The sequence below is a fragment of the Liolophura sinensis genome, chromosome 6 (genome assembly GCF_032854445.1).
Source record: "Liolophura sinensis isolate JHLJ2023 chromosome 6, CUHK_Ljap_v2, whole genome shotgun sequence".
Lineage (NCBI taxonomy): Eukaryota > Metazoa > Mollusca > Polyplacophora > Chitonida > Chitonidae > Liolophura > Liolophura sinensis.
In genome coordinates, this window is record NC_088300.1 from 1688410 (window position 1) to 1716406 (window position 27997).

Consider the following 27997-nt stretch of genomic DNA (forward strand, 5'->3'; position numbering starts at 1 on the left):
CCATTATCATCATCAAACCAAATTCCCAGATACAGAATAAATTTAAGTAAAGATGCTTCACAATGCAGCAAAAAAACCTTAGTGACCTCCTTTAATTTTATGCTTGATATTTGAATACAATTCTGTGATACAATCTTAGAAAATACCTGGTGCCTTCCAGATGTAGCACATCTGACTTTTTACCCACCCACTACATAAACAAGATCTTTATAAAAATACATTTTTCAGCTCAAAAAACAGCAATGCAAAAAAAATAAAACAGTCCTATTCAATATAAAGCTGTGTACATTCACCTTCATTAGAGACCACCTGTCAGAAAGACGGGATGTCAGAACAAGAACAGTTGTGAGCTGAAGGTATTTACGAGAGTCCCACTCAAAGAGTCAATGCAAATCAGTTTATAAATGCAAAAAAACAAACATGTTGGGAAATTACTAGTACAAGTCTCAGTTATGTACTGTAGGTTATCAAATTTCACACAGCAGTCAAGTACAAAATATGTGTGTCAAAATACAGAATTTGAAATAGCTCACAGACTTCTGAAATGGTATTGTCAGTGTTCTGGGATTCAAACAATTCTTCTTGTAATCTTGTACATGAGCCAATACTCATTCTTTATCATGTGAACATACCATTACAACAGATATGTCATTACCACAGAATAATAATACTATTGTGTGAAGAATTAAGCTCACTTATACAGGAGTAAACTCTTCAACATTTCATATTCACCATTGCAATTTTTTCGAAAGTTTTCCATGGTGCACATTTTCAAGAAATGTTCCTACTCCTGAAAACAAAGAGAGGATGACATAACATTGCTTAATTCAAATTCCACTCCAGGCAATTGAATCTCATATATAAAAAAATTATTACAAAAGTTCACTGTTACATTTATTTGAGGAAAAATGTAGCCAGGCCTACAAAAGATTATGGTTTGTGGCCAGATAAAATCAGAGCTCCTCATGCTGCTTTACATCTCTTGTATTCAGCAAACAGTTTGGTAGTTAAACTGTTTAAACTATAACAACAAACAGGGCTTCAAGGCTGTTACTTTCTTGGATTCTGAATGGCCCAAACCCACTTTAAATAATTCAGGCTCAGTTAGGCTCAAGTGTAAACACTGATACATCAATTCACTTAGACATTTAATTGGGCCATCGTTTTTAAGTGCTGTGTTGTGGTGGTTGTTGTTTTCAAAACATTTGAAAGTTTCCTTTGCCACATTGTCCACAGGACAACAGCCACACTGTCCACAGGAGACCAGGAAAGATAAGAGAGAATGAGGTTCTTCAAGACAAAGAAATTCGACTAGTCTTCATGCTACACCTAATACCTGAGTGGAGCATGTGTACACTGTAAGTTAAACGGATCTCAACCAGCAGAAACCAAGAGAAAGAACATATCACTTTATTAACTTACCACTGAAGCACCATCAAACAGCATGTTGTCACCTTTAACCTGCGGTAAAGATGCATTCCTCATGCCTACAACGACACAATTATTTAACTATCAAAACTTTACAACAACAGACTCAGTCAAAGAGAAAGCCATTTATAATGGAATCAATCCTTCCCTCACATAAAGAGATTTCTTGTTTACATTTCAGTCAGAGAAAGTACAAGGGATTCATGACAGTTTAAAAGATGAAATATTACCGCTGAAAGTTTACAGTATTAAATTTATTGCATTATCATTGTATTTCATGGTTATTATTTGTACTACACTAAATAATTCTGATCACATCAAGGGAGTACTCACCTTGTTTTACATAATCATGTAATTCTTCTTGTAAGGACTTCTCATTGACAGCCCCTTTATCACCAGCAAGAGGGGTTCTCTCCCTTTGAGACTCACCTATTGAATGGCAGCTCTCTGCGGTAGCTGGTTGGCCATCTTTTGTACCACTGACAGAGCTACAGTCATCAGTCTGTTTCTCTGTTAGTCTGCCTGTCTCAGTATTATCAGGTTGAACGTTTGTGTGCTCAGCACACTTGTCGTCCAATTGAGTGTAGGAGCTTTCAGTGGTTTCAACATTACCTGCACATTTATCGTCTGACAGAGCTTCTATGTTGTCAGCGTTACCTGCACACTGGGGATCATCAGGGGATTCGGTCATGTGGTGGGGCTGGCTGCTGTCCTTGGGTATTTCAGAGTCTGCAGTAGAGGGTGTACTGTCTCCACCAGCCAGAGAGCTCTCCACAGCTTTACCGCACTCTGCGCTCTCTGCAGGACTAACATTTGATGTTTGCTCAGCAGCTTTAAGCGGACTCTTCTTGGGGCTGTGTTTTGGGCTGAATGTGGGGCTTCCCCCCTTTTCCATCTCAGCGGCCCAGTCCAGGATTTTGACATGGTCTGTCGGAGTTTTGAGAGGGGTTAAAGGAGACAGAGCCTGAGATGCCGGATCTGATTTCTCAGGAATTTTTAGCTCCACATTAATCTTGAGGGTTTCTCTCTCAGAAGAGGACCTTGGTGTGGCCACAGGTGTGTTTTCTGAGGACTTCTCGCCTGTTTCAGCTTCTGATCCTGTCATGCTAAGCTCTGGAGCAGAACTCTCGGCAGTGTCTGTCTGAAACTGAATTTGGCTTCCATGCTGCAGTTGAGGAGGACTCTGCGGATCCTCCCCTTCCTCCCCAAAGCTGTCATCCATCCCATAAAACTCGTCATCTTCAGGGATATCCTCCCACTCGTCAGACGCCCCAGTACTCACACTGTGGCTGGACTTGCTCAGGGAGGCACCTTCCTTCTGTGAGTCATCCTCCTCTTGATGAGGATTGTTCTGCTCCTCCACTAGTTCTCCTGCTTTTTCCTCCCCCTTTTTATGCATCAGTCCCACATCCTCCACACTATCCTCCATACAATCCTCCTGGTAGTCCTCTCCCGTGTAACTAGGGGTGTGGTCCACGGAGGACAGCTCAGGGACAGGTGTTGCTTCCTTAGATCGTATCGCAGGCAGGAAATCCTCTGGAGAGGTCTGTTCAGCGATCAGCTCTGCATCCGCAAATATGTCATCCTCCCAATACTCCTCCCCAGATTCATGTTTCGGTGGGGCCACGGTTTTGGATGGGCTTTTCCTTTTTGATTTAGACTTGCCATTGCGCTGCCCATTTTTCTCCTGTGAACCTGCCCTGCCACTGTTGTGGTTTCTGGTCCTGTGGTTGTTGTTGTCTGCATACTCCACCTCCACGCTGTGGTCCCCGGGGGAGTTATCAAACTTGACCACGAGGAGGTCCTCCTGCTGCTCCACCTTTCTCGACTGATCATCACTCCCAGATGACGTGCTGCGGACACGTGGGGCCCCTCGACCACGCCCTCTGCCTCTGCCTCGCCCTCTTCCACGAGCCCCTTGAGGTTTGCCATGATCAGATGGCATACCTACAAATGCAAATACATGAAATATAACTTCAGAGCAACAGATAAATAGAGGTATTAGCTAACAGCTCTTTATAAGAACAGCTGTTGGTTAATACTTCAGGCAAATAAATTGAGAGCAATGTCCTAGCATTAATTGCAAATCGAAATCAAAGTATTTATTTACAGCATGGGAAATGTTGATCATGTATTTGTAATAAATGTTTTAATGACAAGTCAAATCTGGATTGGCAGGTCAAAAAAATGGACACTTTGGAATAAGAAGGCCGATTAGATCTAGGTGAATCGAGGAGATTCAGCATTTCAAGCCCTGCATTTCAAGTATCATAGCTACAGTGAATCAGCAAGTTGATAGAAAAAAAGAGGGGTAAAACTTGGAGCCCACTGAGCTCAGGGGCAAACACACCTATACCGAACACACACATGTTGGTGGAAAAATAATAATGTGTATGAAAACAAATTTTAGTGGTTCTTTCGATTCCTTTATTTTAGTACATGATATTAAGAGAAAACAAAAAATCAACGGACTGAGGGAAAATCTTATATTCCAATATGCATACTGGCTTTTATCACAATGTTTTTGAGAGCCTTTTTCTGGTTTGTGCTGTCTCATCTGAACTCATACAACACTAGCCACCATAATCCTAACACACAGCATGTGACATAATACAGATAAAATATCAAACAATGCACATAAAGTGCTGAGGTGTACATAAAGTATATCCATCAGTTCACAAAAACAATCATAAACATACAGAGGGTGATGTAAAATGTGTTTATTACATTGCTAGCTACCACCACAGCTGGCACCTCTGACCACCTTGATGTTGCATCTCTTTAAGTGACGTCCCATCTGCCTATTCTGACTATGGATGTCCATGTAACTGGTAAGACGATGTTGGTGGTTCATGTAACCACTGATGGGTTCACCTACATGATATTGCCTGACACCTGATACAGCAAGGCTTCTGATGTCAAAGGTCAAAGCAATGCTGCATTACAACCTGCACCAACAAACTGATGAAACTCCTGTTTTTTGTACAAAATCTTATAACACTCTACTTTGTAGAAGCAATGATGATGAAGTAGCAAAGCCAGTATTTCTGGTCCCATGTCAGTGCTATTATTGCTATAGAATACTGCAGTTCTAACATTCACAGATGACAATATTCCAGCTGAAATGCGCACTGTTAATGTCATAATTGACAGTAGATCCATTGTTACACGTCAAATTGAAACTGTGGCTCTGCTGACGATGCAACTGCATGTACACAGCATTTGAGCGCACATCGGTCACAGCTGCGACCTATAATGTGCATTTCCCAGAAACACCAATCAATCACTTGATGATCCAGGATGATGTCAAAGAGCTCAAATACAAGCACAGGTGCAGCACATCAACCAGGTGAGGGTTGAAGAGCTTTGGGTGATGGCACACTGATACAGACAGGGGGGAGTATGTCACCCTTGACGGTAAGAGTGCGGTGAGGAGTGAAGAGCTAGGGGTGATGGCACACCGATACAGGTCGGGAGGGGAGTATGTCACTCTTGATGGTAAGAGAGCAGTGAGGGATGAAGCGCTTGGGGTAATGGCACACTGATACAGGCAAGGGTGGAGTACGTCACCCATGAGGGTTAGAGAGCAGTGAGGGTTAAAGAGCTAAAAGGGGTTGGGGGGGGATGTCACCCATGATGGTCAGAGAAAGACAGCAATGAGGGTGAAGAGCTGGGGGGTGATGGCACACTGATACAGGCAAGGGTGGAGTACATCACCCATGATGGTAAGAGAGCAGTGAGGGTTAAAGAGCTTAAAGGGGGAGGGGGGGGGGGGGAAATCACCCATGATGGTAAGAGAAAGAGAGCAATGCAGGTGAAGAGCTGGGGGTGATGGCACACTGATACAGGCAAGGGTGGAGTACGTCACCCATGAGGGTTAGAGAGCAGTGAGGGTTAAAGAGCTTAAAAGGGGAGGGGGGATGTCACCCATGATGGTAAGAGAAAGACAGCAATGAGGGTGAAGAGCTGGGGGTGATGGCACACTGATACAGGCAAAAGTGGAGTACGTCACCCATGATGGTAAGAGAGCAGTGAGGGTTAAAGAGCTTAAAGGGGGAGGGGGGATATCACCCATGATGGTAAGAGAAAGACAGCAATGAGGGTGAAGAGCTGGGGGTGATGGCACACTGATACAGGCAAGGGTGGAGTACATCACCCATGATGGTAAGAGAGCAGTGAGGGTTAAAGAGCTTAAAGGGGGAGGGGGGGAGGGAAATCACCCATGATGGTAAGAGAAAGAGAGCAATGCAGGTGAAGAGCTGGGGGTGATGGCACACTGATACAGGCAAGGGTGGAGTACATCACCCATGAGGGTTAGAGAGCAGTGAGGGTTAAAGAGCTTAAAGGGGGAGGGGGGATGTCACCCATGATGGTAAGAGAAAGACAGCAATGAGGGTGAAGAGCTGGGGGTGATGGCACACTGATACAGGCAAGGGTGGAGTACATCACCCATGAGGGTTAGAGAGCAGTGAGGATTAAAGAGCTTAAAGGGGGAGGGGGGATGTCACCCATGATGGTAAGAGAAAGACAGCAATGAGGGTGAAGAGCTGGGGGTGATGGCACACTGATACAGGCAAGGGTGGAGTACGTCACCCATGATGGTAAGAGAGCAGTGAGGGTTAAAGAGCTTAAAGGGGGAGGGGGGGGGAGGGAAATCACCCATGATGGTAAGAGAAAGACAGCAATGCAGGTGAAGAGCTGGGGGTGATGGCACACTGATACAGGCAAGGGTGGAGTACGTCACCCATGAGGGTAAGAGAGCAGTGAGGGTTAAAGAGCTTAAAGGGGGAGGGGGGGAGGGAAATCACCCATGATGGTAAGAGAAAGAGAGCAATGCAGGTGAAGAGCTGGGGGTGATGGCACACTGATACAGGCAAGGGTGGAGTACGTCACCCATGAGGGTTAGAGAGCAGTGAGGGTTAAAGAGCTTAAAAGGGGAGGGGGGATGTCACCCATGATGGTAAGAGAAAGACAGCAATGAGGGTGAAGAGCTGGGGGTGATGGCACCCTGATACAGGCAAAAGTGGAGTACATCACCCATGATGGTAAGAGAGCAGTGAGGGTTAAAGAGCTTAAAGGGGGAGGGGAGGATATCACCCATGATGGTAAGAGAAAGACAGCAATGAGGGTGAAGAGCTGGGGGTGATGGCACACTGATACAGACAAGGGTGGAGTACTTAACCCATGATGGTTAGAGAGCAGTGAAGGTAAAGAGCTTAAGGGGGGGGGGGGGGGGGGTATGTCACCCATGATTGTTAGAGAGCAGTGAGAGATGAAGAGCTGGGGGTGATGGCACACTGATACATGTGTGTGTAAGGGGGGGGGGGGGGATGTCACTCATGATGCTAAGAGAGCCATGAGGGGTAAAGAGCTGAGAGTGATAGCACCCTGATACAGACAGGTGGGGAGGGGGAGTATGTCAGCCATGATGATGGCAAGAGAGCAATTAGGGGGAAACAGCTGGGGATGATAGCACACTGATACAGGCAGGGGTGGAGTATGTCACCCATGATGGTAAGAGAGCAATGAAGGGTGAAGAGCTGGGGGTGATGGCACACTGATACCGCTCGGGAGGGGGGGGGGGGTATGTCACCCATGATGGTAAGAGAGCAGTGAGGGTGAAGAGCTGGGGGTGATGGCACACTGATACCGCTCGGGAGGGGGGGGGGGTATGTCACCCATGATGGTAAGAGAGCAGTGAGGGTGAAGAGCTGGGGGTGATGGCACACTGATACAGGCAGGTGGGGAGGGGGAGTATGTCAGCCATGATGATGGCAAGAGAGCAATTAGGGGGAAACAGCTGGGGATGATAGCACACTGATACAGGCAGGGGTGGAGTATGTCACCCATGATGGTAAGAGAGCAATGAAGGGTGAAGAGCTGGGGGTGATGGCACACTGATACCGCTTGGGAGGCGGAGTATGTCACCCATGATGATAAGAGAGCAGTAAGGGTGAAGAGCTGGGGGTGATGGCACACTGATTCAGGTTGGGGGGGGGGGGGGGGGGTATGTCACCCATGATGGTAAGAGAGCAGTGAGGGTGAAGAGCTGGGGGTGATAGCACCCTCATACATGCAGGTGGGGAGGGGGAGTATGTCAGCCATGATGATGGTAAGAGAGCAATTAGAGGGAAACAGCTGGGGATGATAGCACACTGATACAGGCAGGGGTGGAGTATGTCACCCATGATGGTAAGAGAGCAATGAAGGATGAAAAGCTGGGGGTGATGGCACACTGATACCACTCGGGAGGGGGGGGTATGTCACTCATGTTGGTAAGAGAGCAGTGAGGGTGAAGAGCTGGGGGTGATGGCAAACTGATACCGCTCGGGAGGGGGGGGGGGGGGGGTATGTCACCCATGATGGTAAGAGAGCAGTGAGGGTGAAGAGCTGGGGGTGATGGCACAATGATACAGGCAGGGGTGGAGTATGTCACCCATGATGGTAAGAGAGCAATGAAGGATGAAGAGCTGGGGGTGATGGCACACTGATACCGCTCGGGAGGGGGAGTATGTCACCCATGATGGTAAGAGAGCAATGAAGGATGAAGAGCTGGGGGTGATGGCACACTGATACCGCTCGGGAGGGGGAGTATGTCACCCATGATGGTAAGAGAGCAATGAAGGGTGAAGAGCTGGGGGTGATGACACACTGATGCAGGCAGGGGTGGAGTATGTCACCCATGATGGTAAGAGAGCAATGAAGGGTGAAGAGCTGGGGGTGATGGCACACTGATACCGCTCAGGAGGGGGGGGGGGGGGGGGGGTATGTCACCCATGTTGGTAAGAGAGCAGTGAGGGTGAAGAGCTGGGGGTGATGGCACATTGATACAGGTGGGTGGGGGGGGAGGGGGGGGTATGTCGCCCATGATGATAAGAGAGCAGTGAGGGGTGAAGAGCTGGGGGTGATGGCACACTGATACAGGTTGGGGGGGGGGGGGGGTATGTCACCCATGATGATAAGAGAGCAGTGAGGGTGAAGAGCTGGAGGTGATGGCACACTGATACCGCTCGGGAGGGGGGGGGGTATGTCACCCATGATGGTGAGAGGGGCAGTGAGGGTGAAGAGCTGGGGGTGATGGCACACTGATACCGCTCGGGGGGGGGGGGGGGGGGGGGGGGGGTATGTCACCCATGATGGTAAGAGAGCAGTGAAGGTGCAAGCAGGGGTGAAGCATGTCACCCATGAGGGGTGAAGAGCGGGGTGATGGCACACTGATACAGGCAGGAATGAAGTATGTCATCTACGAGGAGTGAAGAGCTGGAGTGATGGCATAATGATTCAGGCAGGGGTGGAGTATTTCACCCATGATGGTTCGAGAAGAGAGAGGTGAAGAGCTAGGTACACATCACACAGGAAGGCGGGACTGAAGTTAGGGGTGATGGCTTGCACACAGACAGGGTTTGGGTACGCGGGACACAGGAAGGCAAGACAAAAGTTAGGGGTGATGGCATGCACGCTTTGGGTACGCGGGACACAGGAAGGCGAGGCAAAAGTTTGGGGTGATGGCTTGCACACAGACAGGGTTTTGGGTACACGGGACACAGGAAGGCGAGACAAAAGTTTGGGGAGATAACAAGCACATAGGCAGGATTTGGGTACACATCAGACAGGGAGGTGAGACAAACGTTAGGGGAGATGACATGCACATAGGTAGGCTTTGGGTACACATCACACAGGAAGGCGGGACTTAAGTTAGGGGTGATGGCATGCACACAGGTAGGCTTTGGGTATGCGGGACACAGGACGGCGAGACAAAAGCTAGGGGTGATGACATGCACACAGGTAGGCTTTGGGTACACATCACACAGGAAGGGGGGAAAAAAGTTAGGGGTGATGACATGCACAAAGGCAGGATTTGGGTACACACCCCTAAAAACTACCTGCACAAAAAATAGAACTTTATGACAACCGAGAGAACCAGACTTCCAATTTCAGATCTTGTCATCTTCACTAATACAAGTTGCGTAAAATTTAGGAAAGCGAGACAAAATTTAGGGGAGATAGCAAGCACACAGGCAGGATTTGGGTGCACATCACACAGGAAGGCGGGACACAGGAAGGCGGGACAAAAGTTAGGGGTGATGACATGCACAAAGGCAGGATTTGGGTGCACATCACACAGGAAGGCGGGACATAAGTTAGGGGTGATGACATGCACACAGGCAGGGTTTGAGTACACATCACACAGGAGACAAAAGTTAGGGGAGATAACAAGCACACAGGCAGTATTTGGGTGCACATCACACAGGAAGGTTGGACACAGGAAGGTGGGACACAGGAAGGCGGGACAAAATTTAGGGGTGATGACATGCACACAGGTAGGCTTTGGGTACACATCACACAGGGAGGCGGGACAAAATTTAGGGGTGATGACATGCACACAGGTAGGTTTTGGGTACATATCACACAGGAAGGCGAGACAAAAGTTAGGGGTGAGGCATGCACACAGGTAGACTTTGGGTACACATCACACAGGGAGGCGGGACAAAAATTAGGGGTGATGACATGCACATAGGCAGGGGTAGGGTAGGTGTACATGTAAGTCACCCAAGAAAGTGTGAGGTGCTCTTGGTGATGGCATGCAGACGGCAGGGAAGGAGTACCTCTCTGTCCAGGGGCGTCCCCTCTCTGTCTCTCCTCAGTCCTCTCTGTGTGTACGAACCGCCCGCTGCCAATTCGACCCGCTTCAAACACAAGAGCACACCTACAAACCCTGCTACACTTCATGTTGACACTCATGCTTTTATGGCTCTGAACCACACAAGAGTTACAAGTTACAAGCGCTCTTTTAAATCACATCCATAGAAAGTAAGTTCTTGAGAAACAAAAAGAATAATGGATGTAAAATATACATTTTAAATTGAAGAATTTGTAAACCACTTAAACCCCAAAATTACAATAGCAACAATACTGGGAGACCGGGCATACCCCTTAATACCATTTTAATAAAATAGTAGCTTTTAAACAAGAACCTATGTTCATTTTGTCAAAGTTAACATATCACTGCCTTGATATGTTAATACTCAGGTTCACATATGTACATTTGCACACAAATCACTTCGTTAAAAACCTGCAACTATCATTTTTGATCACAAAAATTACATGTATCACTCAAAACATTTCACTCTCTGATGCAAAATTTTAGAAATTATTTGGTTCAACCCAAAACTGATCACCATGCCACTACAATAAAAACCATGCAATATGCCCAAACCAAGCAACGGCGGAACAGATTACCAAACGAATCAGGAAATCCAAATGAAGTATATAAATACACGTGTAAATGATAAAGCAGACTACATTGTAGATCTCAAATGCTTAAAATGAAAGCAGACTTAATAAAACGTAGCGCTCATACTTGTAACTGAAACTTAAAACAGTGTTCATATGATATGTGTGATCCAAACTTTAAAAGCTCTGGCCATAGGTGCAACTGATAAAAACTTTAAAACATAACATTCGTACACATGATTCAGAGGATTACAGATTCAGACCCAGGTTCAGGCCAGGTGTTTTGCAGAGGTTAGCACATCAGAGATACAGTGTACCAGATTCTGTGACTCAACACTTAGTTATAATTCACAACACCTTTCTCAATATCCTGTTTGGAAGTTAACTTTGTAAACTCACTTACAAATAATGGCTATGTATTTGATTGTGCCTTAACGTTTAACTCACGATACACACACACTTTTGTTATTCTATCAGATTTCAATAAGATGTCAAAGTAATTTTCCATGCAGCTTGAACCCAAACCTGTTGCCATTTTAAATACTTAATCTTACTAATACATTTTACATTTTAGACCAGCGAGGTCTAGAGTGATGAAATTCATACATGGATGAAAGATTGAAGAATTTCAGAGGTAAAATTCCTCTCTTATTTCAGGCCTCATGCTCATCATCACAACTATTTTGTGCTCACACTTCTCTGTTCCACAAATTGGTCCAGAAATTGTTCATTAATTTACAAAGAAAGCATTGCAGTTTCTTCAGCTGGAGTTTTGAGCTCAATGCAGCCAACTGGTCACTGACCAATGGTCAAGGCAGCATGTTCAAATCAAGGTTTCGCTAATAACGCTGCAGCATCAGTAAAAGCTTTGTCAGGTACCTGATGAATGTCAGTGGTTTGCTCCAAGTCCCCCAGTTGTTTCCACGCACTCAAGTTTTCCCGAATCCACCGTGTGATGTAAGTGAAAAATACCTAATTACAGAGTTAAACATCCTCCTAAATGCACAAACAACACTTTACATAAAATATCCCACTGATTAATTTCTGCTCAAAAAAAAATTGAAAAGATTGAAAATACAAGAAACAACAAAGCAAACCCATACAGACCTCTTGTACTGATCAACCACCTAATAACAGCATCATCACCATGCTCATACTTGTGAATAAAAGACATATTGGGGGATATCATCCGTGTGAGATGTCAACAAACACTAGTATTAAATATGCCCAAGTCTCTACAGACTACAAATCTATGATTCAAGCTTCTACTCCAAAGCAGATGTGTAAACATAATAACAAATGAAATGGTACAAAGCCCCAATCCAGATACCATCCGACACAGACAATGCAATATATTTTGCTCCAGTGAGCCCACTGCTCCTCAATTTTGGTCAAATCCATGTATAGTTTTTGTTATGGATTTTGCTGCAAAAAACTACCCGCACAAAAAATAGAACTTTATGACAACCGAGAGAACCAGACTTCCAATTTCAGATCTTGTCATCTTCACAAGTTGCGTAAAATTTACTGTTTTCAAGGAAATATTGCTTTCAAAATAATTATCTCACTTTAAATGCAGTTACTTCTACAACACAGTAGATTTTTTTGCCATTTACCTTGTTATGTATTTGACTAGGAAAAGGTCATCTGGATTAAGGCTTGCAGAGAACAGAAAATGAGGATTACTTAGGCTTGCAGCATGCTCAGGTGTCAGGTGATCACTCAGTGTACCTGGTCTGCGGCCTGGCTCAGACCTCCGCGGGTTGGGCGAGTCATCGTAACTGAAAGATAAATACACAAGAAGTCCACATTTTCACAGATTCCCATCAGCTATTTTGAAATTATTTGCAAGTATCTCTATGTAACAGATGTCCTGAAAACAAATGCTCCACTATTTCCTCAGTTTCCAAATGAAACCAAATACAGACATAACACAAGGTGACGGTCATTGCAGCTTTGGTTTAACAATGTACCATACAAATATTTCTCCCCGTGGGCTTGGTAAGAGGCATCAAGGCATCATGTAGGTTTACAGTTTCATCATTATGACAACAGAGTGATGTTCCTGTGCAAAATGACGTCAGCATTTTATAGCACAGAAGGGCTACTTGCCCATCTTAACCACAGCAGGGATTGTGTTCGGATTAAAGTATCAGCAAAACATCCTTATTATTTCAACACTGGGAATCCAAACCCACCTGAAGAATATAATTCTGAAGATCTATCTAATCCTTTTTAATTACATGTAGTTCTCTTCACATGTTACATTTGATAGATTGATCTACCCCATAAAGCAATGACGTCACGTCAAAAAGGAATGTCTCAAAACCTGTGTATTGAAACATACATTCCCAAAACATCTTCAGGCATTTTCATGATTTTGGAAATGAGGACACATTCAAAACAAATATTAGTATAATCAACAATTTGGCAATTTCCAAATGGAATTGCATACTTGTACTAATGTGTCACAGGAGGACTTGTTCTTGAAGCTTAGGCTTTACAATGCTTGTTCTGTAAGGTTCTTCTCAAAACTGCTATGTGGATGTTTTCTGACACCCGCTTTGTGTGATGTTCCAGTCAACTCTATCAGACGCTCCTAAAACTGTCCCTGTGCAAAGTTCCTGTAAGCTGTTTTGTGGAATGACTCTCGAGTCTATTTTGTACGATGTCTCTCAAATTTGCACTGCAGAATATTTTTCAAAGCTGCATTGTAAAATCTTTCTCAACCCAACCCAACCCCACAGGGTCTTCGTTACTTCTGCTCTGTGGTATGCAGGCCCTATCCAAAATGTCAGTTAACGGATATCCATCCCCCCTCCTTGTGCCTGAAGTATGTAATGTTCTGGATCTGAACTTCCTTATACCTACTCTGTAGAATGTTTCTCATTTCAACTCTGATGGGGTATTTCAGATTCGAACTGTTTGAAATATTTTCCCTATGGAGTGTTTGTCAGACTTGATCTGTGAGGTGACTCTCAGAGCTGTTTTGTGAGGTGATTCTCAAAGCTACTCTGTGGGGCAATACTCAAACCCATTCAATGGAGTTTCACCAAAACCTATTATGTGGAGAACACTGTAGGGTATTCCTCAAAGCTACTCTGTGGGGCAATACTCAAACCCATTCAATGGAGTTTCACCAAAATCTATTATGTGGAGAACACTGTGGGGTATTCCTCAAACCTACTCTGTGGGGCAATACTCAAACCCATTCAATGGAGTTTCACCAAAACCTATTATGTGGAGAACACTGTGGGGTATTCCTCAAACCTACTCTGTGGGGCAATACTCAAACCCACTCTATGGAGTTTCACCAAAACCTATTATGTGGAGAACACTGTAGGGTATTCCTCAAAGCTACTCTGTGGGGCAATACTCAAACTCACTCTATGGAGTTTCACCAAAATCTATTATGTGGAGAACACTGTGGGGTATTCCTCAAACCTACTCTGTGGGGCAATACTCAAACCCACTCTATGGAGTTTCACCAAAACCTATTATGTGGAGAACACTGTGGGGTATTCCTCAAACCTACTCTGTGGAGTGTTTTTCAAACTTGCTCTGTGGAGTGTTTCTCAAACCTAATCTGAAGAGTTTTTCTCAAACCTACTCTGCGGAATGTTTGTCAAATCCACTCTGTGTGGTGTTTCTCAACATTAAGCTGTAGAGTGTTTCTCAACATTAAGCTGTGGAGTGTTTCTCAAACCTACTTCTTGGGGTGTAGTACTCAAAGCTACTCTGTGGGATGTTTCTGAAATGTACTCTGTAGAGTGTTTCTCAAACCTACTGTGTAGGGTGTTTAGCAAATCTACCCAGTGGGGTGTTTCTCAAACCTACTTGTTAAGGTGTAGTACTCAAAGCTACTCTGTGGGATGTTTCTCAAGCCTATTCTGTGAGTTGTTTCTCAAACCTACTCAATGGGTTGTTTCACAAACTCTCTGAGAAGAGTAATTTCCAAACCTGCACAGTGGTGTGTTTCTCAAACCCACTCTTTTGGGTGTTTCTTACACCACCTCAGTGGAGTGTTTCTTAAACCCTCACAGTGATAGTAACTAAAACCTTCATTTTAATTGGTGGGGTGTTTCTCTTACCCTCTGAGTGGAGTAAATCTCAAACTTGTACCTTAAGGTGTTACTAAAACCTACTCTGTGGGGTGTTTCTCAGCATCCCAGGCTCTTTTCCACTCCCCAGAGGCAGATTTTTGGCGTTCTATCCTCTCCTGATCCACTTTCTCACGTTCAGCCTTCCATTCGACATACTGCCTCCTTTCCCTTCCTGTCATCGAGAGACTCATCTCCATTTTGGACCCAGGAGGACCTTTGTATGCTCTCTCCTGTCCATGTTAAAAAGCACATTTACATACAAACAGAAGGCAAATTGTCTTCTTTATACAAACCAACAATATGCTCTAACCACACTTTTGATTTTGCATGAACTTCTTATTGCTTTTACATAATTAAAAAAAAAAGTATGTGTGAGCGATCATAACTACTGTGGCCAGGTATACAAGCTGCCCGGTGAAAACTTACGTGTTTATCTTTTTGTAACTTCATTTTCATTTTAACATTTTGAAATTCTGTGCCACCAAAGTTTTTAGGGTGTCTTCGTGAACTGTCACGATCCCTTGATACATCCTTGTTCCCTGGACCTTCACGGCTTCTGTCCGCTAAGAAGTTGAAGGTTGGATCTGGTGGTGGACCCTGAAAACAGCCAAGCATACAGAGCTGAGTTCATACTTGCAGTGTACCCAGATGTAACACTTGAGAGGATAAAATATATTTTGTCACATGATTTCTATTTCAGACATTAATGTAACTACACATATTCCTACAGAGAAACTGTACAATAAATGGAAACAATACTACACTGCTTTCATTGATTTGGAAGACCATCATTCCTAGACGTACATGTATACTGGTAGCTATTTATATGTCTACAGAAGACTCTTATATACATACATGTATAGTCCAACATCAGCAGCTTCTAAGTTTCATGTATAAGACTCATGTACAGATCTGTACGAGTTGCTTTTTAATACTGAAAACTCATTGACTGTCGCCTATTAGCACATTTTTTAAACATAAAAGGCTTCCTTATAGTCCTGTACTGATAGCTGTTGAGTAGATTTTATTTATTTGATTGATGTTTTACACCATACTCAAGAATATTTCGCGCATATGACAGTGGCTGTTATGTCAGTTAAAGTCCTTTACTGCCCTAACAGTATAAACTTGATTACATCTACCAGTGCACTACTTTGATACATCATATTTATTCTGAGTGCAAAGTTGAGGTAGAAGTTTGCCACTGAGATCATACGACACTTTCACTTTACATGTGGCTAAGAATCAGTTCACTGGAAACAAATGTATACTGAGTTAGGCTTTACCCAAATGAAGAAATCAAGCAATGAAACAACTTACAGAGTTGCTTTCTCCTAGACGACCTGTATAACAGCTTTCTTGTTTAGCTGATGCTTCATTCACATCATTACGAAACTCAGGTGGGTGTCGTTTATTGTAAAACTCACGCCTCTGCTGTTAGTAATAAATAATCCATGCAGTGACATAGAAACGTACGAGGCTTTAGCATTCACAGAATGAACTCATAAAATGGTTAGTTATGAATAAATCTGAGTGTAACAAACAAAACAGAAACATTACAACAAAATGTATGAAAGAAAAGCTCAATGACAGTAGATTTTTTGCAAACAAAACCGTATCGGTTGCAATGGCCAGTTTCAGGGATTCACAAAAAGAATATATCTCTAAGAGTCAACACAGAATAATGCCTTCAGAATATGCTTGAAAAAACACCTTGCAAACATGTGAGCTGATTGAAGAATGACATGAACGCTTATCTCTCATGAGCACAGAAAACAAAGTACATTCATCTGTATAGGCATGTGCAGGCAAATGCCAATGGTTACGCACTAAATTACCTCCCTTGAGGTCACTCTCCCGCTTAAAAGATGCATTAAAGAGGAGTAAACTGTTTGTAGGTGGGACCTCAGTAAACCGCAAATTGCAAGTTTAGGAGTTAAGGCAACATAAGCTTCTTGATAACCTAGCATTAGACGGACTTTAATTTTGTAAACCTATCTGAATGTCCAGAATAGTTGTGCTTTTTTGAAATCAATTCAGAGACTTTTAAAATCCTGGCCCTCATTATATACGATAGACGGCTTCGGCAAACTCTTAAGCCGAAAACATCAAATTCTGCCATCCCCATGGCTAATATCATGTTTTTTTTTTACCCTCTGTTGCCTAGAAAATATTTCTCACTCTCTTGGCATAGCCTATATACTATATGCTTTAATAGGCGAGGTTCCATCTCTCGCATTAAGTCACAGTGGCTGTCATAAAACAAGGGAGGTAATTCAGAGCAAGCAAGTTGTGGAAAAATTACTCAAGGATTCAGTTTTTATAAATAGTTTTCATGAAATATTGTAAGCTTCCGACTGGCCACAAATGAAATGCTAATATTCTTAATATTATAATGACCTGGTGAAATTTTCCCCCAACGATCGAGGTGACGTAGACAGAAACAAACTGGAAACAAACTGAACTGCAATACTGTGTTAACTTACAGAATCTTCAGGGCCATAATGGTGAGAGCTGCTGAAACCATTATTTGTGCTATGATTCCTTACATCCGTTTCCTTGTCATAAAACTGAGCTTGATGACCTGGTTGTCTGTTGCGAAAACCCTCACTTTCAAACTAGGCGAAAACACACATGCCAGGCTTTAACAGCTAATCAAGGGTGAAGTGAATAAAACACAAACCACAATGACTCGTACATAAAGCATGGTATCACTCTGAAAATCATTTCATAAGGCAGAAAAGCAGGCACCTCACTTAAGAAATTTATTTTCTTTACAATGGTCTGAAAACATGAAAACAAGCTAAAAAGAAATGGTTTTATGGTATGGCAAAGATTCAGCAGATGTTTGAAATGTCGGACGGTTTAGGGTCCAAGAATACAAAGGATTAGGCTTTGACAACAGATAATTCTGTTTTGGAGCTTCAGGTGGTGACAAATAACCATCTACTCCAATTGTATAACTTTTCAACTTTCATGTGGGGAATTACAACTTTTTCAACACTTTGAAGGCCCATGAACAGTTAGGATCATAATCATTTGGCAGGACATCATAGAAAATGTTTTAAATATAACAATAAAACAAATGACCATTTTATCACGAGATTGTATTATATTACGGAGGAATGAGAAATTCTGGACTCACAAATTTATCGTCATCATCGCCCCTGTCAGAGTACATGTGATTTTCTGGTGGAATAAGGGCATTTCCATGCTGGTCAAACTCTCGCCTTCTGCGTGATCCAGGGCCCTAGGTTAGTCATAAACACACACCATGCAGTTACACACCATTACCACACATGTCAACATCACTAAGAACCCACATTCAACCTTCACGGGTAAAGTGCATGAAAACAAGGCCATATGTCATGGATGTCTTTAGGTGTGTTGTAAAGTGTAGGAAGTGAGTTTGAGTTTAGTAACACATCTGTAGTGATTATTCATATGGTCTTTAAAACACGATCTGAATATGTAAGCTAGAACATCATGATTTACACCTGAAATGTTAGTGAACATGTACGTATATATTAAATAGGGTTTATCCGTATTCATGAGTGATATAAATTTCTGTTATGTGTTTTTTTTACTCATAAGATTATCAAGTTTATATCAAATTTTGTAATTGTACAATATATTGTATTGCAATGTAAGGAAAACATATATGTACAATGTTAGCCCATCAAGCTAGGCTTGACACTCAGTACATATAGCCCAGCACATATTCGTACCTCGTCAAGCAAAAACATTTCACTTAACATTACCACTCAAGCCCGTCCTGATGTTTGTATACACTAAGTCCACTTGTTATCCGGATTGTAACTATGTCCAGTCTTAACAATAATCCCGCTCATAAAACCTATTAATCAAGAAGTCAAGCCAACTTACACCATGTTTCATACTTGAACCTTACGCAAGTATATGCTGGGTGTTCAAATAATTTCTTCCAACAGGTTTTTTTGTTGAAAATTCACTTTGTTTTCTTTGTTTTTTGTTGTTTTTTTTGTTTTTTTGTTTTTTTTTTTTGTTTTGTCTTTAAATATTAGGGTACTCTGGTCAATGGATTTTGTTGTCAACAGTTCATCTTTAAGCCACACGTATCTTGTCTTGCTGGAAACCAGGCTCCATAATGTGGCGGACAATCGCTTTACTTATTTGAATCAAAGTTTGAATGGCTGAGTTACTGTTAAAAGATGGTATATACCATATATCAGGACGGGCTGAGTTGTATAGTTTGTTTGAAATTTTCATGCTGGACTAGACACATGGACGAATATATGCCTGGCTTTGCATACCTGTAGAGACGGCTAAATGGGTTACCACAGTGTGCATACCATGATATGTGGATATAAATACAGCTCGGCAGGAAATGTGATAACAGGATAATTCAATAGCAAACCACAAAGATACATGATGCATTAAATCAGCATACAAGGTTTTACATGCTGTACCAACCATGAACATTTCCATGTGTATATTGCGAACAGATAATGACTTTCGCTCTTGCCAATCTAGGATAAGGTTAACAGGTATGAAGTTACTGCTTTATCCACAGATTCATTTAGTTTTCTTTTTAACTCAAGACAGCACATATTTCAAACAGGCTTTTTTTCTTCTCAACACTGAGACTGTGCTACCAAGTGTGCTACATCACAGGCTGTTCTGCTTCATGAATGACGGGCCCATGGAGAAATGTTAAACACTGACTGACTAACTTACATATAATAGGTTGATACAGGCATGATGCAAACAAGCTACAAACACCATGCATCCTTAACCTACCTGTGATTTGAATGGAGGTTTATCTTTAGGGGAACGGGCAGACTGGGGCTTGCCTCGACCACGAGATCGGGCTGGCTTGTCTTCTCCTGGTAAAGGCTAAATATTGACACAACAAACTCACACTAAATTCTGTTCACATATGAAAAGCAGTGGAGTACAAAAACATGGTTTTTACTGGAAGAGAATCAATGCTAACATACTGTGCAGCTTGTAAATGAGCCCAAAAGAACACAGACATTGCAAAATGCAGAAAATATCACAGGGAACAGCAAATGATATCTCTGTTTTAAGCTGAAAGATTTTATTCATACTCAACTTTTTGAAGACATGCAAAGAATATGAATGGACAACGAATGCCAAATAGCACATACAATATAGTTTGAAAGAGACAAATTGCAATTTTTTGATTTCAACACTACCAGTATCTATTCTAAACATTAGAAGAAATACAGTATATCAATATTACCCAAGGCAATGTCTAAACATGTACATGCAGTTGCTGTTTCGGATACCCATCAAGGAGTTTCTCAATTTGTAGTGGAACAGTATGAGGTGAGAAAACAAAGTGCATGTAGATCTGAACTATTGAATTGAAACTAAGCGTAGCAGTAACGTGGCGAAGGCTAATGATGTTGCATGTCATACCCAGGAAATCTGTTCTCTAACACACATGTACACAAATATAACAAAGTATTACATTTTCTATACTGATACATGATTCCTATTTCTGGAGGTGTAAAAATAAACTTAATTAATCAACCAATATAGTGATAGATATTAATGTATAATTATCATTATTGCACATAAATCTACTCTGTAACCAGTTCCATTTATTGCGATTAACGGGTCCAAAATAGCTTACATCAACATGCTTGGCACTGATTATTACTGTTTTAGGTCTTGGGGCAATTTACAATATTTCTTTTATAAAAGTGACAAGTACATTCTGGAGTAAGAAGTTTTCTCTGTAGAGCAAATTCTCTTAAAAGGACAAGACAGCACCTGGCTAAAACATATTTCAATCAAAAGTAGGATACTCAAGCTTTCTACAAAGTATCCTGCTTCATTATTTTTATGAGATTTCACTGAAAAGCAGGTAGAACAAAATGACACTAGGGCACAAATGGTCGTTAGAAAGACCGAGGCAGCCATCTTGAGAATTTCATCCAATCAAACATGCTGCTATCAGATTGCACGGCCTAAGCTGTGGCGTTGCCTTTATGTATTTACTCCATGAGTGACATACGAAAACACAAAACTACAGCATAAGGCATCAATTTCAGATTGTGTACAACAATTCAGTTATGTGTAGCTGAAGGGCCATTTCACGTAGTGTTGCAGACCACCACAGACATAAAATCAGTTGACTTACAAGCCATGTAATATTCAACAACGGTATCACAAATTATGTCAGACAGTATAGCATACCATCTCAGCCCAAACCACATTCATCTCCACAAGTACATTTTTTATCATTCATTTAAGCGTTTAGTCAGCAGTTTCTAAAATAACAAATATCAGTCAGTGAAAAAATTCATTAGGGATGCTGAAGGTTTATGAGCTGTTTTTTCTTTTTTTTTTAAAAATACAGTAAAATTATTGAAACGTCGTATTCAAGCTGAGGTGCTTTCTCTGACTTCCGCGATAACCAGGCCACTACTGCTTTCATCTTAGATGCTACCGCTACAAAATTGAAGCATAAAATCCAGCGACAGTCGAATGCCTAGATCAGCCTCAGTGGCACTTGGATTTATTGAGCATGAATCTAGTTGTACAACAATCCTATTGTAATTTTGTAAACATTTAAAAGGGGTCAAAATCACCAGCACAACCCCTCCAGAGGCTACAAACCTAAACCAGGTGTACCCCGACTGTTCATCTGCAGCTAGGCTATTGAAACAGGGTCTGTGAAGATCCAAGTAAATGATACAGCAGGCCAACTGTATCAACAGTTCAAGCAGTAGAAGACATGTTTTTCCAGTACGTCTAATTTCAGAGTAAAGTATATTTACCACTTGAGCCTTCATCACAGAAGTCCACAACTTTTATCTGTCAAATGCTACTGCTTAGACTATTATTCAGACAATAAATTGGATGTTAGAGAGCTAGAGTGAACGTGACATCACCTTGCCTTTGATAATGGGAACATCCTCAAAATGAACTTTCACTAAACTTTTACTGGGATGAAAAAAAAAGCTAAAAAAATATTTAGTCAGGTGCTATCACTTTAACTTTTGACAGCCACATATCACATTCTGATACACACACGGAAAATAATATATTGTACCTTTGATTCCTTCTTTGGAGACCCAACAGGTTTTTGCAGCTTCTCAGCCAAGCGCTTATCAGCTTCAATTTCCTGAAAAAGATGATCAGCTCTAAAAAAAGAATACCAGAAAAAACCTGGACTTTGAGTTCAATTTTTGAGTGGATGAAAATGACTGGAGCCCTGAACAATCACGACAACACTGTGTGTTTTAAATGAAACAAAAATGTAAAGGGCATAATATGATTATTTTCATAACCTCCCAATATTAAATATATTTATCTGTCAGGTTTGTCCAGATATATAATCCACAGTTTGTACTGTACCGTTACGGTTTCTGCAAGTATGAAAAACACAGTAATAAACAAAAATTAGAGAAATTTAAATGTTTCCAAGCAATATTTTACTAATATCTTTCAAGCACTCTTAAATCCTGCATAAATTAAACTTTCACTTTTACAAAGAAATTCAAGGTTCTGAATGATTGATTACATTATGCTAAATAAGCTACTGTGAAACACAGATCACCCACCTCTTTGATTACATTATGCTAAAGAAGCTACTGTAAAACACAGATCACCCACCTCTTTGATTACATTATGCTAAAGAAGCTACTGTAAAACACAGATCACCCACCTCTTTGATTACATTATGCTAAAGAAGCTACTGTAAAACACAGATCACCCACCTCTTTGATTACATTATGCTAAAGAAGCTACTGTAAAACACAGATCACCCACCTCTTTGATTACATTATGCTAAAGAAGCTACTGTAAAACACAGATCACCCACCTCTTTGATTACATTATGCTAAAGAAGCTACTGTAAAACACAGATCACCCACCTCTTTGATTACATTATGCTACAGAAGCTACTGTAAAACACAGATCACCCACCTCTTTGATTACATTATGCTAAAGAAGCTACTGTAAAACACAGATCACCCACCTCTTTGATTACATTATGCTAAAGAAGCTACTGTAAAACACAGATCACCCACCTCTTTGATTACATTATGCTACAGAAGCTACTGTAAAACACAGATCACCCACCTCATGTCGCTTTCTGAGAGCTTCATTTTTCTTGCGAATCTCCTCCATTTTCTTTGTGAGTAAAGCTTCCCTTTCTTCCTTGGTCAGTATGTCAAGGAAGAGCTCCTCTGTGGGATGCTGGAAGGCCTGACAAAATGAACATATCCTCACTCATCTACACTCACTAATAACTTTTAGCATCTTTTAGCATTAGTATATCTACATGTAACATTCCAGCAATTCAGCACAGGCAAATGAAAATGAAATGCTAATAATATCTACAACCAAATCACATTTAACTTTTTCTCACCATAAAGATATAAGATGTATTAGAATCTCTACAAAACAACCTCATGAAAGCTTTTTTTTTAAGACTCCTCTAAAATAACCTAAACTTTCAGTCAAACACTGAATTTTGTGGATGCAAATAACTGACGTCCTTCACAGCTCATATCCTTCATGTACCTGGTTGTACGCCATTGTCCACGATGTATGTTTCTTGTCAGTGTGCAGGATTTACTGGTCTGGTGTCCACACAGAACTGGTGGAGGTATGCCCCTGATTTAATTCCTGAAATATACAAACCTTCATTACAGGTAACTCTCTAAAAATTCTACACTCCATCATGATTTCGATTCAAGAGACCTGAGAAGTGAGTCCAATCTACATCGTAGCATGCAGCATATCAACTGACCATCTGCATGAAGTAACTGTGAGACAAGTATCAATTATGAAGAACGTTTAAATGTTCATACAAAAAATCTTAATATCACCAGTTTTCATTTCTGCAATACATAAAATATCTTCACCCGTTCTAAATTCCACTTACCAAAACCAACTAATCCTATCCTGCTTGACAGTGAAGCCAGCATAACCTTGCCTGTGTGATGCCGGTTTCATTATAAACACACCTAATGTACCATTATATTGTTAAGTGGATCAAAGCCCTACATGTATAGTAATACATAAGGTACATAAGGTACCAAATAATTTGGTCATTAACAATACCTTTGTTCACTCTGGAATTTCAGGCAGGTGAAACCCGTACCCCTTGGAAAGTAGCCATGAGCCTGTTACATGATGTATATATTACAGTATTACACTGCACGACATACCCAGTACATGTTGACTCAACTGAGAGTGAGTGTGGTGTTTGGCTGGGCAGAAAAAGCTTGCATGGCCAGCAATGTTAAGATTCTTGTCTTTCTACCCATGGACCCTTCCCTACGGGGGAAATAGCTACACAGACAAACCTACAGATGGTATCACCACATACTCCCATCTCTCTGCTTAACTCAAATAACATTATGTAATTTTACATGCAGAATTCTAGCCTATTACATGCATGTGTCTGGTGCCAATACATCAAGATTTGAATGCAATAAGCTGGCACAGGATAGGCATGTAGGAAGGCACTAACTGTAAATACATGTATGTGCGGTACTCTACCCCACTGAGTGTGGATACAAGGCTTACTCGAACTACTCATCCCTAGTACTTTGTTAATTTCTAAGGAGTGGTCAAAATCAGCAGCAGCCATAAATTGGTAAATCTCTTGCCAATTTTATTTCAGCAAAGAAACCAGAAATTTTTCACTCGTATTACAGAAACCTGGCGTCTTTTCAGAAGAGCACAGAACTGACAGATTGGAAAGTGGACGCCAAAAGCTGTGTGTAGAGACTGCTTGGAAGCTGTATAACTGCATGCAGTTCTAGTTTATTTATTTATTTGATTGGTGTTTTATGCCATACTCAAGAATATTTCACTTATACCACTACTGCCAGCATTATGGTGGGAGGGGAAACACCCCACCATCCGTAGATTCAGATTCTGTGCGTATTGACTGTATCATTGATAGCACTACATGTATCTAGTTGAGTACTTGTACATATACATTCGATAAACCCTTTTTGACATAAACACCAGTCACAAACAGGAAACAATTAGGCACACCTATGTATCTAAGCAGAAATAAGCCTATATTCAACATTTATACACCCATCAACTCTCCGCCTGAAAAACAAAAGTAGGGCTGCTACAGGAAATCAGTCTTCATTTTTCATGCAAATCCCACAAAATGACGACCCAAAGTAAACACAACATTTCACACTGGTCATTTCTGATCATACAATCTGTTCCAAGCAGGTACATGTATGTTCAATGAAATAAATACTGACAGGAAAAACACTGTGATGTGATTACACATGTACATATATTATGATTCACTGGCAACTCCTTCCAGTTCATTAAAGGAAAATCTGTTCGAGTACAAAATAACAGTGACCATGTACATGTATATGTATGCACTGCTGTGTTCGCCTTCCCCTCACCCCAATAATTCCCTGTCTGTACTAACCCAGTTTGTATTATGTGTGCACTTAGTATGTGTATGATACAGCTTTTGCATGACTTACATGTAGCTGTATGACAAGACAGTTTCTGCAGCTGGCAGGGAAGAACAAGGGGGCTAACATGATACCTCAGAGCAGATGTAAACATAGGCATGTCAGTCACCCCAGCCCCTTTTATATATACCACAGGCTTCAAATGAGGGTCACAAGTGGGGGCCTTGTTGGTCGCCACACATGGTTGGGCGTAGTCCCTATGCGTACCAGGAATAGATGAAATCAGTACACTGAGGTATACATGAACACAAGTTCAACTACATTTAGGTACAGCTGACAGCTTTATACTATCCCAATAAGAATAAGCACAATTTAGTTCCCAGCACTTTCTTTTAGCACAAAACACTCAAAATTAAGTTTGTCTACAGAGTAATTTTTAGTACTGTCAGATTATGCAACAAAATGATAATAATACCAAATTGATTCTGATCCGTATGTAACCTAACATCCCTGAAGCATACATGTATGTGCCATGGACATATACTGCACAACATCCAAAAAAATTTGATATTGTCCTTTCTGATGTAAATCCATATTTGACTTCCATAATATGCAATATGTATTCTTTCGTACAGGCAACTAGGATCTTACACACAGATCTTATTTTTTTCATTCTTTTTTTGTTTTGACACTTTTATGACAGAGTGTCAAATAGTTCTACTGACTTTATTGATGTTCTGACAAATTATTTTTACAATTAAACAATGTTTGTAAATTTTAAATCACAAAAATGGTTAATGGTTCCTGGGGAGAAGGGATGTATATTTAGTTATGACATATTCTAACATGATTGTATGAATATAAATAAGCTTTCAGTCTTCATCTGTGTAGCAAAAATGACTATAAACTTACAGCTTTATCACCTGTCAGTAGTCAGCCTTGCAGTTAGGGTTACTGGTTAGGATGAGACTGACTCTATGAATTATGTCTGTGACAGACAGTAAATGCTGTGATAACAACTAAACTCCTCTCTCATTACAACACTGTTGATGGGAACAAATCTGCCTACTGTGTTACCCAATAAGTGAAGCACCCTATATATTAAGTTTTTTAACCCTAATATAAAGAATAACACTGTAAGCCAATTCAGCATATTAACATGGCTATCACTGAATAACTACATGATATTGAACCAAGTCTCTGAATGCAAACAAAATACAAGGTGAAGTTTTCTTCACTACAAATTTGGAAAATCTGCAAAGATGTTCTGATCATATTTCATTCTTCAAGTTGTAGCACATGATACATAGGAAGGGTCTTCACCTAGATGTGAACAAATAAAAAAAAACTGTTGCATTCTATATTGTCCCTAAATTTTGACATGGATTTTCTAGCTTAATGCCAAGCAAAGGAAAAAAAGCATGACACATGGTTACAATACACTGCAACAGCTGAACATTATGTAATAGTTAGTACATAGTAGATTTTGAACAAGAAACACATCATACGTATGCCTACATTTCTTCACAGTTTAATAGATCCATGAAGTCTAACAGCCTTACATGAAGTCTAACAGCCTTATCTTGCTTAATGCTATCTTCTTTACATTTTCATCTCATAAGCCTTGCCATTGTAGACATCTCAATATGCATTTTGCACACTGGAAAGACGTCTTTGTTTATGCAATCGGTTTATAGGACTGACACAGTTCTTTGATATGTCATATCTCCTGTTGGGAATCGTCTGTTAATTTAGTTTTGTAAACATCATGTTTACCTGATGACATACATTCCAGAAACATATGATTACACAAGTTGAACTCTGTCAGGGTGGTAAATGAACAATTTGTTTGTCTGTTTTTTTATTCTATTAGAGCTTTATAAATATTCAGCTTTCAGCCGAACAGAAACTTATAACCTTCATGCGCTGTAAAAAAATTGTTTCAAATCTCCCAATGTGCTGTGCCAGAATTCTGTTGTATCGTTACATAAGCATGAGGTACATTTACGTTTCTGACAACCCAATTCTATCTGGCTAACCCAGAAAAAGTAGATACAATGACACATGCATGAAAGTCTGTGATGGAACCAGCAAACCTATTCAAGTTAATGTATTTTACTACCTGCACCCCATGCTTTGAAAGACATCTGTCAAGTCTAAATAAAATTTAATTAAACACTTATAAAAACACACATTTTTAAAAGTTTATTATTTATTCCACTTGATTTTACTGTTTATTTCTAGAAAATATAACAATACATATCTAGGGACATTCTAGTTCATCTACGCAGGCAAAGTGTGCCATTTTAAATTTTTTAACAACAAACTGAGACTGACTGAGTCCTTCTAGAAGGACATTCGGAGTCCTATACGCCTTCGTAAATTCTGCAAACAGGTTTAACCTCTATTGCAAGAACCCTTATTAAAAATGCAATAAACAAATAACAACTACACAAATAACTACAGAACATCTACGCCATTCTCCCCCGCTCCCCAACCCCTCGCCTCCGTCAGTGTAACACCATCACCACACCAGGTAGCAGAGGAGATCTCAGAGATTGAGGGAAACACGAGAGACATGAGACTGAAGAGGCTGGGAAGAGTTTTCTTCCATCTCAAAAGTTTATATTTTTAAGCCATTCGCCAGTCTGTGACATCGTACAATAAAGCATCCCATAAAACATTTAGATGAGCAACTTGCGGTCGTCAAAACTTGCAACAATACAAAAAGATACATGTAACTGAGAAAATTTTCAAGAGTTTGACAAGTACTTACGAAAACCCAGTCGCCATTTTCCCCCAACTCTACAG

The 27997-nt window shown here is 41.1% G+C and overlaps 1 protein-coding gene across 5 annotated transcripts; it reads right to left on the reverse strand.

The window, feature by feature from the left end:
- Positions 1-4: 4 nt before the first annotated feature.
- On the reverse strand, positions 5-27997 carry LOC135466167 (coiled-coil domain-containing protein 9-like). Of its 5 annotated transcripts, none has more exons than XM_064743545.1 (15): positions 27963-27997; positions 23307-23411; positions 22863-22988; positions 21832-21903; positions 19545-19640; positions 17911-18015; positions 17252-17383; positions 16086-16196; positions 15192-15362; positions 14808-14995; positions 12349-12443; positions 10035-10115; positions 1762-3375; positions 1423-1487; positions 5-790 (listed from the first exon to the last, which is right to left on the reverse strand). In XM_064743545.1, exons 2-15 carry the CDS (start codon positions 23319-23321, stop codon positions 785-787), a joined length of 2877 nt encoding a protein of 958 aa, XP_064599615.1. In that variant the 5' UTR covers positions 23322-23411; positions 27963-27997; the 3' UTR covers positions 5-784. The 5 variants fall into 5 exon arrangements, with proteins under 5 accessions (XP_064599615.1, XP_064599616.1, XP_064599614.1 ...); XM_064743546.1 differs by having other exon boundaries at positions 12394-12443; positions 16086-16199; XM_064743544.1 differs by having other exon boundaries at positions 16086-16199.

Bases quoted from the DNA above. Each gene is read 5' to 3' on its own strand.
- LOC135466167 (XM_064743544.1), bottom strand. The intron at 17,384-17,910 runs GTGAGTCCAGAA...GTTTTCGCCTAG, and splicing joins GCGATGATGACGATAAATTT to TTTGAAAGTGAGGGTTTTCG. The intron at 15,363-16,085 runs GTAAGTTGTTTC...GGCTGTTTTCAG, and splicing joins GTCTAGGAGAAAGCAACTCT to GGTCCACCACCAGATCCAAC.